The sequence below is a fragment of the Mastigoproctus giganteus genome, chromosome 7 (genome assembly GCF_048544385.1).
Source record: "Mastigoproctus giganteus isolate SK-2022 chromosome 7, ASM4854438v1, whole genome shotgun sequence".
NCBI lineage: Eukaryota > Metazoa > Arthropoda > Arachnida > Uropygi > Thelyphonidae > Mastigoproctus > Mastigoproctus giganteus.
This window is the reverse complement of record NC_143581.1, coordinates 219,976,042-219,989,315: the sequence shown is the minus strand read 5'-3', so window position 1 is coordinate 219,989,315 and position 13,274 is coordinate 219,976,042. Positions and strand designations below refer to the sequence as shown.

Here is a 13,274-nt window from a genome sequence, read left to right as displayed (position 1 = left end):
ACTCATCAGAGTCATTAGGCCTATAATATACTACTACTCTCATTTTCCCTTTCCCAGTGTTTATGTCATACCAAACAGACTCAACTTTACACTGTCCACCTGCATCAACTGGATGCACATCCTTAGATTTTATGTGTTTCTTAACTAACAGCATAACCCCTCCTCCCTTCTTGTCCTATCTATCCTTTCTGTACACATCGTATTCCCCAAATTCTAATTTTGCACTGCTTATATCTGTGTGACACCATGTCTCTGATATTCGAACAATATCTGCCTTTGATGTCTTGATCAGACTTCAAATTCATCAATTTTATTTACTATACTTCTAGCATTAGTGTACATGCAGGTATACATGCACTTGTTCTTACTCTTAGTTACCCTAACTGATGAAGATGCAGTATTTTTTATTCTTGTTTTGATTTAATACAAATTATAAGAGGTTACTGTTTGGCTGGCATCTAATAGATAGTAATCAATCTAGCCAGTCCTGCTCACAAGGCCGCTGACTAGACATTTTTTCAGAAGCCACTAAGTGTAATTTTATTTATTGATTTGAAATTATAGTTTTTCTCTAACTTTTGATTTAAAATTAGAAGCATAGCACTCATTTGTAATTCCCTGATTAATTTGGTGTATTTGTTCTTTACTTGGCCCTTTGCTTAAAAAACTACAGTCTACTTCTGCTGGCATTGAGTTATACTGATAAGATCATTCGAATTTTGCCACCACTGTTTTAGCATTAGCAAGGGCACATGATGCAAGAAAGCAAGCTTATATAGCATCAACCAAAAAAAAAATCTTATTTCACCCATCCCCTCGCTCCAAATGTTTGTCAAGTTCTGCCCTTGAATCTATTTAAGCTATCAACTTCTACAAAGACAGATGGAAGATTGTTCCAGCAATCAACCACCTGCTGGCTAAAGGCAAACTTCCGCACATCTAACCTACAACCCTCTTTCCTCAATTTGAATTTATGCCCTCTCAGGTGATTATTCTGAGCAAGAGGAAGAATTCCATCAGCATCGAGCATGTTCAAACCATTTAAGGCTTTATACACCTCAATCAGATCACCTCGCAGGTGCTTAGTCTCCAGACACTGTAATTTGCAAAACATAAGCTTTTCTTCGTAAGAGCAACAATTTGTTCTGTTCGCTAATCTTGCTGCCCTTCTCTGTACTCGTTCCAACAGCTCAACATCCTTCTTAAAATGAGGTCTCCAGACCTGTATACAGTACTCAAGGTGTGGCCTGACCATTGCCTTTATACAAGAGGATAATCACCTCCTTATCCCTGCTAGAAAAATTCCTGTATATCAGAAAACTTCGTAATCTGCCTGCACAATTACCCCCAGGTCCTTTTCATTCTCTACCACTGTCAGTGTGGTACCACAGAGTTGATACATTACTGCTTCCCATATGTAGTACTTTACATTATGTCAATGTTAAACTTCATTTGTCACCTCTCAGCCCATCTGCTCAACTTTTCTAGATCCTTCGCAGCAGTGTACTGTCATTAGTGTCATTAACAACCCTGCCAACCTTCGTATCGTCTGCAAACTTAGACATTATGTCTGATATACCATCATCAATATCATTTATAAAAACAGAAAACAACAATGGACCCAACGCTGAACCTTGAGGACTCCACTAATAATATTAGTCCACGAAGAGCAGTGTCCATTGATTACCACTCTGTCTTCTCCCACTCAATCATCCCTTTATCTATAGCAGCAATTTGCCTCCAATGCCACACTGCTCCAATTTGTGCAGCAGTCTTCGATGTGCAACAGTATCAAAGGCCTTTCTAAGATCCAAATATATGATATCAAAGTTTTTCTTTGCATCCAGTTCCTTTGTGACTACATCATAGTATCCAATCAAATTAGTTTCTTGTGTCTGAGCTATAATTGAAGTTTTGTCTAGATGATCCTGCAATGCTTCTTTAACCAGTGCCTCCATTAATTTCCCTGGAACAGAAGTTAAACTAACAGGTATGTAATTACCTATCTCCCTTTAATCCTCCTTTGTGGATTGGGGTCACATTTGCACATCTCCAGTCCATGGGTACCTCCTCTGAGTCCAGGGAAGCTCTCATAATTATGGCTAAGAGTTTGCTTATTTCCTTTGCCGCCTCCTTTAATATAACTGGATAGATCCCATCCACCCCAGGTGCCTTTCTAATGTTTATCTTCAACAATTTCTCCTCCACTTTACTTTCAGTTATTACAAGATTACCTAGCTTACTGCCAGAGTTGAATACACCTCTGGCATTCCCCTCAATGAATAACTCGTTGTGTGTGAATGTAGATGCAAAATATTCATTTAGTTTGTTAGCTACCTAGGTAGGATCATCAACAGTTGAACCACCGATATCAAGTGGACCAATTTGATTTATCCCCTTCCTTCTAGAGTTTACATGGTAATCAATGGACACTGCTCATCGTGGACTAATGTTATTAGTGGAGTCCCTCAGGTTTCAGTGTTGGGTCCATTGTTGTTTTCTGTATTCATAAATGATATTGATGATGGTATATCAAGCTTAATGTCCAAGTTTGCAGACGATACAAAGGTTGGCAGGGTTGTTAAGGCCACTACTGACATTATGCTGCTGCTGCTGCAACAGGATCTGAAAAGGTTGAGCAGATGGGCTGAGAGGTGGCAAATGAAGATTAACATTGACAAATGTAAAGTACTACATATGGGAAACAGTAACCCCAGAGCAACATATCAACTCTGTGGTACTACACTGACAGTGGTAGAGAATGAAAAGGACCTGGGGGTAATTGTGCAGGCAGATATGAAGTTGTCTGAGCAGTGCAGACTGGCTGCAAGAGTAGCTCATGGTGTCTTGTCAATGATATACAGGAATTTTTCTTGCAGGGATAAGGAGGTGATTATTCCCTTGTATAAGGCAATGGTTAGGCCACACCTTGAGTACTGTATAGAGGTCTGGAGGCTTCATTTCAAGAAGGATGTAGAACTGCTGGAACGCGTACAGAGAAGGGCAACAAGATTAGTGAATGGAACAAAGGGTTGCTCTTACGAAGAAAGGCTTAAGTTTTGCAAATTACAGTGTCTGGCGACTAGGCACCAGCGAGGTGATCAGATAGAGGTGTATAAAGCCTTGAATGGTTTGAGCATGCTCAATGCTAATGCGATTCTTCTTCTTGCTCAGAATAATCACCTGAGAGGGCATAAATTCAAATTGAGGAAAGACAGATGTAGGATAGATGTGCGGAAATTTGCCTTTAGCCAGCGGGTAGTTGGTTGGTGGAACAGACTTCCAACCCTTGTTGTGGAAGTTGATAGCCTAAATAAATTTAAGGCTCAGCTGGACAGGTATTTCGAAAGAACAGAGGGGTGAAATGGGAGTGGTTTTTTTTTTTTTTTTTTGGGTGATGCTGCATAAGCTTGCTTTCTTGCATCATATGCCTATACTTCAGTGTAGTATAGGCATATGATGCAAGAAAGCAAGCTTATGCAGCATCACCCAAAAAAAAAAAAAAAAAACGGCCTCCGTAGCCGAGTGGGCAGGAGCGGGAGTGCAGTAGCACACGCTCTTTGAGTAGACCGGGGTTCAAGCCCCTGACTGCTGAATACGGTCGATCTGCCAACCCGCACTGGACCAGCGTGGCAGATTATGGTCCATTTCCCTCAGCATGAATTGTTGAGGAGGCTTCCACCCTGTGGGTTGATAATGGCTGCACTTTACTTTTACTTTTTTTATGCCTATACTAATGCTAAAGGTCACGTGATATCGTAATACATCAAAGCCTAAATTAATATAATAAGAAACTACAATACGTTATTAAAATAATTATAAATTTTGAAAAATAAGTCCGTTTTTTAATTAAATATCTTCCGAAGTTTCATAAAAACCTAATCTTTGGTTTAAATATCTTTTACAGCTATTTTTTAAATAGGGATCTCTTTTTTCTGCTTATTGCTGTTTGGTTTTTAGGAGCATTAGCAACTAAGGCCATATTGCTCCAGAATATGCGGTGGTCATTCCTTAACCTTTCCGCATCCTCCGTATTTGGTGGTGACGGGCTCGAACCCCGGTCTAATCAAGAAGCGTGTGCTACGCACTGCTGCTCCTTCCCACCTGGCTACGGAGGCGCCTTTTTTCTGCTATAAAACAGCAGTGAGTAGAGGAATGAAAAGCCTAACTAAAATTCCAGATAGCAAGGGTCAGGCATAATCTTTGGTTAGAATATCCGTTACCGCTGTTTTTAAATAGGGAACTCATTTTCCACTACAAAAACAGCGGTATGGTGGGGGATAAACACCCTAACTAAAACTGCAGATAGCAAGGGCTGAGCATAATATTTGGATAGAATATCTGTTACCACTGTTTTTAAATAGGGAACTCATTTTCCGCTACAAAAACAGCGGTATGGTGTGGGGATTAAACACCCTAACTAGGTCTGCAGACAGCGAGGGCTGGACATAATTTTTGGATAGAATATCCGTTACCGCTGTTTTTAAATAGGGAACTCGTTTTCTGCTACAAAAACAGCAATATGGTGGGGGATAAATACCCTAACTAAGACTGCAGATAGTGAGGGGTGGGCATAATCTTTGGATAGAATATTCGTTATCGCTGTTTTTAAATAGGGAACTCCTTTTCCGCTACAAAAACAACGGTATGGTGGGGGGTAAACACCAGATTCACATTTACTTGCTCCATTGGGACTAAACAAGGAACAACAACAATAAAGGGAAAATAACACATGACGGCAGTAGAGCAGACGGCAGCAGAGAGTAATATGCGTAAATGGCACAATAACAAAAGAAGAAAACACCTAACACGACAAGCAAATGGTAGCACAAAATATACTAACATCACCAGGAAAATGGCGACATAAAAACCAAATGCACATGTGCAAATGATAACTTCGTACTTCCCTTTAAACCAAACTAAATTCACGTCCAATGAAACAATCAGAAGCAAAAAATATGCATTCACAGTAATCACCCAATCACAGAACTTGACTCTACTATATCTGCAGCGGGCGTAGTTTAAGACCACGCCCACTGCACAGTGAAAACTTGTACCCAAATTCTGGAGTATAGCGCAACGTTTTATTTTCCTTACAAATTTCTTCCATCTTTAAAAGATTCATCGCTACTATTACCTGTTTACCATTCATTACAAAACTATTATGCACCATTCTTTACTCATAAACACACATTATAATGCCAACCAATGACTACACAGTAGCTTGTCCTCTGTCGCGCCCACCACCAATCATTTCATCGTTTGCCACACCTACCTGTCAATTAATATATCCTTCTCGATTTCGGCTCCAGAATGATAACACCTACCATCTGTTTACCGAGTGAGCAGCGCTAGAGTCCGGTGTCGGGAAACTAATTTTCCGCGTAAGTTATCCGACGTTTCTCGTCATTCTCGTGTTGGCTTTCTTTACCTTAGCCTATGATCCTTTTTTGGAGTTTAAAAGCATTTATGTCCCCTTGAAGAGGCAATGATTCTGTTTTTTCTATTTTTTACTCATTTACAAAAAAGTGGTGCTTAATCTTTGGTGAGTTTGAGCATGCACTTCCTTGGGCTTGGGACTGTGCATTCATGCTGCTGGAAGTGGATGCTGTTTCTGTTCAGGATTTTTTCTTTCCTTATTTTATTTAAGTTTGATTCATTTTATTTTTAGACTGGCTTGGTATCTAGGAACAGAAGTGCCCCTTATCAAGTTCAGCCATAAAAAAAAAAAAAAAACAGCAGGAATTTGCTGTAGTTGTAATGTGGTTTAATGTTTCCTTTTTGCATGTCTTAATATTTCCATGTCAGTCACTATAGTCAAGTATACTAATGTATAAAATGTTGCCACTTAATTTTTTAAATAACAATGGCAAAGAAGAGATTGTTATTATTTTTTATAGCATAACTCAACTACATTCTAATACATTTAAAAAAAAAAAAAAAAAAAACTCACCTTATTCAAATGTGTCCAGACAACAAGTTCCACTGGATGCTTGAAGATATGTCTGATATCAAGGGAAATCACCATCTGTAATGAGTGGCATATTAATTTTTCACTTACTGTAATTAACTGAAAAAAAAAAAAAAAAAAAACATACAGAATGAAAAGTTTTAGAATATAATTTTTAATCTCCCTTTTATCCCAGGCACCACCAAAATTACCATACACATCAAATTTAATTTAATTTAATTAGGTACAATTAAAGTGAATTTTGATTGTAGTCATGTAACATGTTGGCAGAAGTCTGAATGTAACATAAAAATGGAAAAATTTTCAGTCTCTCAGTATTGAATTAAGTTAATGAGTCATAGACCACATACTAGTGTAGGAAAGGTGAACAGGTGGCATGCTACAAATATTTATTAGTATGCTAAAACTTAGCACTGATGAACAAAATTTTTCAATTCTAATATATTTTACTGTACAAATTGAAGCAGTATGATATTAAGGACAAATTGCTGCTATGGATAATTATAATTACTATAATATAAGTTAAAATAAATGTAAAACAGTAGCATAATCTGTGATATCAGTACAGAATTCACTTTCAAAATGGTGAATTTAACAAATAAAGTAAACAAATGACTTGCTGTTTACTTTTTTCTGGCATTATAAGACTGCACTGTATGTAAACATCCAATCTCAATGTGCCATTAGCTCAAATGTGCCATTATTTCGACAGTCTACTGTAGTAGTAGTAGTATAATAGCAAATGATGCAAGAAAGCAAGCTTATATAGCATCAGCCAAAAAAAAAAAAAAAAAACCAGTTCACCCATCCACACTTCCAAGAATTTGTCTAGTTCTCCCTCGAATTTATTCGACCCATCCACTTCCACAACAACAACAGAAGGAAACCTGTTCCAACAATCAACCACCTGATGGCTTAATGAAAACATCTGCACATCTATCCTGCAACCATCCTTCCTCAACTTGAATTTATGTCCCCTCATGTGTGTAGTCTCAGCAAGTGGAAGAATACCATTAACATTCAACCTTACCCAATCCATTTAAGGCTTTAAACACCTCAAACAGGTCTGCCTGAAGGTGCCTGGTCTCGAGATATGCAATTTTCAGAACTGAAGCCTTTCCAAGTAAAAGCACCTTTTTGTTCCATTCACGAATGTGATTGTCCTTCTCTGCACCCATTCCAGTAGGTCTACATCTTACCTAAAGTGAGGCCTCCAGACATGTACACAGTACTCAAGGTGTGGTCTGACTATTGCCTTATACAAGGGGGGGATAATCACCTCCTTATCCCTGCTAGAAAAATTTCTGTATATCACTGACAAGACACCATGAGCTACTTCTGCACTGCTCAGAGAATTTCATTTCAGACGGCACAGTTACTCCCAGGTCTTTTTCATTCTCCATTACCTTGAGTGCAGTACCACACAGTTGATAAATTACTCTGGGGTTACTGCTTGTTTGTTGTTTGGTTTTTAGGAGCATTAGCAACTAAGGCCATATTGCTCCGGGAATATGCGGTGGTCATTCCCTGACCTTTCCGCATCCTCCATATTTGGTGGTGACGGGCTCAAACCCCGGTCTAATCGAGAAGCGTGTGCTACGCACTGCTGCTCCTTCCCAACAGCTACGGAGGCGCCTGGGTTACTGCTAACTACGTGCAGTGTCATTTGTCAATGTTAAACTTCAACTGCCATTTCTCAGCCCATAGACCCAATTTCCTTAGATCTTGTTGCAGAGTTCATCCTGACTGTTGTTAACCACCCTGCCAACCTTTGTTTCATCTGTAGACATTAAGCCTGATATACTTTCATCAGTATCATTGATAAATACTGAAAACAACAATGGACCCAGCACTGGACCTTGGGGAACTCCACTAATAGCATTAGTTCACCAAGAGCAGTGCCCATTGATAACCACTCTCTGTCTTCTTCCGCTTAACCATCCCTTTATCAATAGCAGTAACTTTCCCTTAATGCTACACTACTCCAATTGTACAGCAGTCTTTTATGTGCAACAATATCAAAAGCTTTCTTGAAATCCAAGTATACGATGTCAAAATTATTTTTTTTCATCCAGTTCCTTGGTCACTGTATCATAGTAACCTGTCCTGTAAGATTGGTTAGACAAGACCTCTTCTTAACAAATCCATACTAAGGTTGCAGTATAATTGCATGCCTGTCCATATGGCCTTGTATTACAACTTTAACCAGTGATTCCATTATTTTCCCTGGAACAGACATTAAGCTAACAGGTCTATAATTACTCATATCTCCTTTTGATCTCTCTTTATGAATTGCAGATATATTCACATTTTCCAGTCCCTATGGACTGGAAAATGTGAATATCAGACACACTTATTCTAATATTAGAATATGCAACCCCTCTAGGGGTCGCACCCCACACAGTTTGAACCCCACTGTCTTAGCCCATCTGCCTAAATTTTCTAGATCTTGTTGCAGCAGCAGTATGCCTTCATTACTGTTATTAACCTGCCTGCCAACCTTTGTATCATCTAGAGACTTAGACATTAAGCATGATAGAGCCTCATCAACATCATTAATAAATATAGAAAACAACAATGGAAAAACCACCAAACCCTGTGGGACTGCACTAATAACATTAGTCTATGAAGGGCAATGTCCATTTATAATCACTCTCTGTCTTTTCCCAGTCAACCAACTCTTTTTCCATAGCAGTAACTTTCCCTTAATGCCACACTACTCCAATTGTACAGCAGTCTTTTATATGCAACAATATCAAAAGCTTTCTTGAAATCCTAGTATATGATAACAAAATGTGAATTTTGTTATCATATACTTGGATTTCAAGAAAAACTTTTGACTGCACCTGACAAAGTCCACTGTCATAATCTGTTGCAAAGCCACCAGAAGAATATGCATTTGGGTGATAAAAACTGGTGATGGTTTTGAGCACATTCCCAAGTAGCTGCAGTGCTTCCATTTGTGCCTAATATTAAATACATGTCACAATGAACAGGAAGGAAATTCTTATCACATGGTCACTCTTCTCAAGACTTTTGAGCTAACTGAAGAGATTATGTTGTACCAATTCAGCACAGCTCTGGTTTGCAAGTACACATATCACATCATATACATTTTTCAATAAGAAGTGACATCCTAAAACTTTTGCACACTGTATCTTGGAAATTGTCCTTATACAGGGTGTCTCAAAAATATTGGTACAAACGTTTAGGGGAGCTAGGTAACATCTAAAGGAATGTGAATCGCATAGGAACCCATAACCGGAATCGTCACGGCAGAGGCACAAGAAGCAGATATCACACAAGACAATAATTAGTGGCAAACATTTATTTGACATAATATTAACAATGGAGTACAAGATGGATGCATTTCATGATGTTACAACAGATGCTCGAGGGTTCAACCATGAGACGCGATGCATGCGTGACACCGACGCAGCATGGATTGGCGGATGTGGTCGAACACACCTGGAGTTTCTTTGACAGTAGCAGCTGCACAGACGAGTCTTGCCACGAGATCCATTTCCGTCTCCACAGGCAAGTCATGCATGATAGATTTGAGGGCCCCACAGAAAGAAATCAAAGCTCGATAAATCAAGTGAGCGCGGGGACCAGGCAACGGGTCCACCACGGCCAATCCATCGACGCCCAAAACGCATGTTCAAATAGTCACGAACACACCTTTCATAATGGGCAGGCACCCCATCATGTTGAAACCAAATGTTGCATCTCACAATTGCTGGAACATCGTCAAGTAACCCTGGTAGAACTTGTTCAAGAAAGATCCGATATTTAGCGGAGTTCATGCAGGGATGGTAACAGGTATGGGCCGAATAAGCAGTCACTGACCATGCCTGCCCACACATTTATTGCGAAGCGATGTTGTGCCACATGGGGGCGCACACTGTGTGGGTTGCCGTGAACCTACACATGAGCATTGTGCTGATTGAATAAGCCTCATCCATGAACAAAACATAGGCTGGAAAATTCAAGTCTTGAACACTTTCTTGGAGAAACCACTGCGCAAAAGCCACACGTGCAGGATGATCTTGGGGGAGCAGTAACTGAACCCTTTGGAGATGAAAGGGGTGTAAGGAATCATCGTGCCAGACACGCTGTACACTGCAACGAGACACTCCTAAGGCAGAGGCAATGGCAGGTGTGCTGGTAGTAGGATTATTCTGGACGGCATTCAACACACTTTCTTCCATGGCGAGAGTTCGTGTCGAACGTGGTCTGCCCGCACTACTCCTGTTACCTCTAAATGACCCACAATCACACAAATTTTAATGCACACACGCAAACAAACAGCGGTCCGGTACATGTCTGTCTGGGAAGCGTTCTCCATAAATTTGTTTAGCGGCTCATCCATTGCCCTCTACTAATCCATACACTAGGTGCATGTCTGCCAGCTCACAGTTCGTATATCGATGCATGCTCTTTGTGCGGCGACTACCGCGCCGTCTACCGACTTACGGTGATGTTTCCGGTTATGGGTTCCTATGCGATTCACATTCCTTTAGATGTTACCTACCTCCCCTAAACTTTTGTACCAATATTTTTGAGATACCCTGTATATGCAGCAGAATAATTACCTTATTTCTCCTTAAGAACTTGGCCTATTAGGCTCTAACATCTTCACTGTACACCCTGTGTGTGTGTGTGTGTGTGTGTGTGTGTGTGTGTGTGTGTGTGTGTGTGTGTGTGTGTGTGTGTGTGTGTGTGTGTGTGTGTGTGTGTGTGTGTGTGTGTGTTAATTTAGGATTAAAATACACCTGAATCCCAAATTTAACATCTATATATCAGAATAGTTCCAGTTAGTATTATAGTGAAATGACGATAGTTAATACTGGAATAGCGATGCCCAACAGAAATGCAGGGATATAGGAATCTATATGTACTAAAGAATTCAAAAATATTATGAAATTATGAAATAATTATAAAAATAATGATAATTACCATCTTTATGCATTGATTGATCTGGGACCAACACTTATCTATGCATAAAAATAAGTATGCATAGATAACCATTGCTAATCTGGGTGCAGTTAATCCAGATCGAAATATGAAAAAATTCTGTTCACAGTCGAGTACAGATGGGATTTAGGAAGGCAGATGAGTTACTCTGACTGTGTGCTGATTGATTGGCAGAGAGAGAGAAAGAGACAGAGCATACATACGTTGTAGTAGTAGTAGTAATAATAGAGGCATGTGATGCAAGAAAGCAAGCGTATGAGCTTATGTACCATCAACAAAAAAAAAAAAAAAAAAATCACACAACTATTCCCTCCAAACGTTTGTCCCATTCCTCCTTGAATTTATTTAAGCTATCAACTTCCACAACAACAGATTATTGTTGACTCTGAGTCAGATGAATGTTATTGCTTATATCGCTTCATTTTCAGACTTCTTTATATGTATATAGGTACATAAGTTAACATATTTTATATAATTATGGGTAACAAAGAATTGAAAAGCGGAATAAAAAGAAAACACGTTACTTTAACTATCATTAACAAGCTAAAAGTGAAAGAACTTGAAAATGGTGTTCCTGAAAAAAAAAAAAAAAAGCTGAATAATTTGGCCAACAGACTGTGTCAGATATTAAAAAAAAAAAAAAAAAAAAAATCTATAAAGGCATTTGCTTTAAAATTTGATGTGTGAAGTGATACAAGCAGTGTATTAAATAGACAGACATTAAAAAAAAAAAACCAAAATTGTTGCTGGAAGAGGCTATATTTAAATGGTATGCACAGCAATGATCAGGTGGTGCTGGCATGTGTTGATAAGGGTATAAAATGACAATACTATACATTTATCGATGGATATATAAATGTATTGAATTTTTATAGTTTTTAAATAAAGGCTCTACAGTGATTTTTTTTTTTATTATTTATTTTCATCAGCACTAAATTTTCCATTTATTTGAGTTCTAAGTTTTTTTGTTTTTTAGGGCTATCTTTTGCTTCACTACTCCAGATTACCTTTCCCCACAATTAATCTGGATTAGCTAGGGTTTACTGCAATTATCTTAATTATTATCTGTTTTTGTGCACCCTATAGTAGTATTACAAAGGTCTAATTATGAAAGACTTGATAATAATTTTATTTGGTGTGGAGATATACAAAGTATAGTTTTCTCTGAATAAATTAACATTGAGAAGTGACTGATTTTGTTGTATACTGGCATAAAAGGCCAAAAGTCCCTTTAATGCTAGAATCCAGTCTTGTTTGGTAAGAGTATCCTTTCCTGCTACTGACTGGAACAGTTGTTTGATATGAACCTTTTCTTCAATCTAGCATTTTCCTTTGCAATGTTCCTAGCAACATTCTTCACTTTTGCATTTTCTCTGCATGCAACAAAAAAAAAAAAAAAAAAAACAGAAAGACATGATAATGATGGCCATATGTTTTTTTTTTTTTTTTTTTTAACTAATATTAACTAGGTCAAATCATTTTAGATATTTCATTTTTCAAGAGAAACAAAACATACTGTGATGGTCAGCTGCCTATGCTGTATGTTGGAATGACTATTCGTATCTATGCATATAATTTTATTATATAATATCGGTGTAAATACACCATAGTTTTATTTTATCTCATATTGCGGCTAACTTCACAACGAGATAACAGGTATTGCACTACTTCGAAATAAATAATGCTTCTCTTGTAGAGGAGACTATTGTGAAGGTAGCCACAATGAGATAAAATCAAATGAAGCCAAATACACTACTTATGTAGTTAAATTTATGGGTAAACTATGGTGTATTTACACTGATATTATATAGTTAATTTCACCTATAACATATTATGCCTTGTGCATTTAGTCTTTAAAATATAATTTTATATAGTCAAAATACAAGTGCCTTCAGACTTTTAATTAATCCAATTCATTGGTAAAAAAAAACGGATTGTTATTATCAAATGCAACTGATGCAGGAAGTGTAGAGGATATTTCATTCCAGTGTATCATAAACACAACTGTTACATTCTCAGTCAAGTGTTATGAAACAACTTGATATTCTGCAGGCAAGGGAAATACTGACAACCCATGTTTGATCACAGATTTTAGCATTAGCAGAGGCATACGATGCAAGAAAGCAAGCTTATACAGCATCGGCCAAAAAAAAAAAAAAAAAAAAAAACCCTCCCATTCTATCACCCCTCCATTCGTTCCAAATGCCTGTCCAGCTCAGCCTTAAATTTATTTAGGCTACCAACTTCCACAACAAAAGATGGAAGTCTGTTCCACCAATCAATTACCCACTGCCTAAAGGCAAATTTCCACACATCTATTCTACAA

At 38.2% G+C, this 13,274-nt stretch overlaps 1 protein-coding gene across 1 annotated transcript in view; it reads right to left on the bottom strand.

Moving 5' to 3' along the window:
• The window catches only part of LOC150083702 (PRELI domain-containing protein 2-like), a 77,618-nt gene that overhangs the window by 44,636 nt on the left and 19,708 nt on the right, over nt 1-13,274 (bottom strand). The window contains exon 2 of the mRNA XM_090378574.1: nt 5,954-6,028. Coding sequence (XP_090234700.1) covers nt 5,954-6,028 — 75 coding nt within the window. The remainder of the gene's footprint in view (nt 1-5,953; nt 6,029-13,274) is intronic.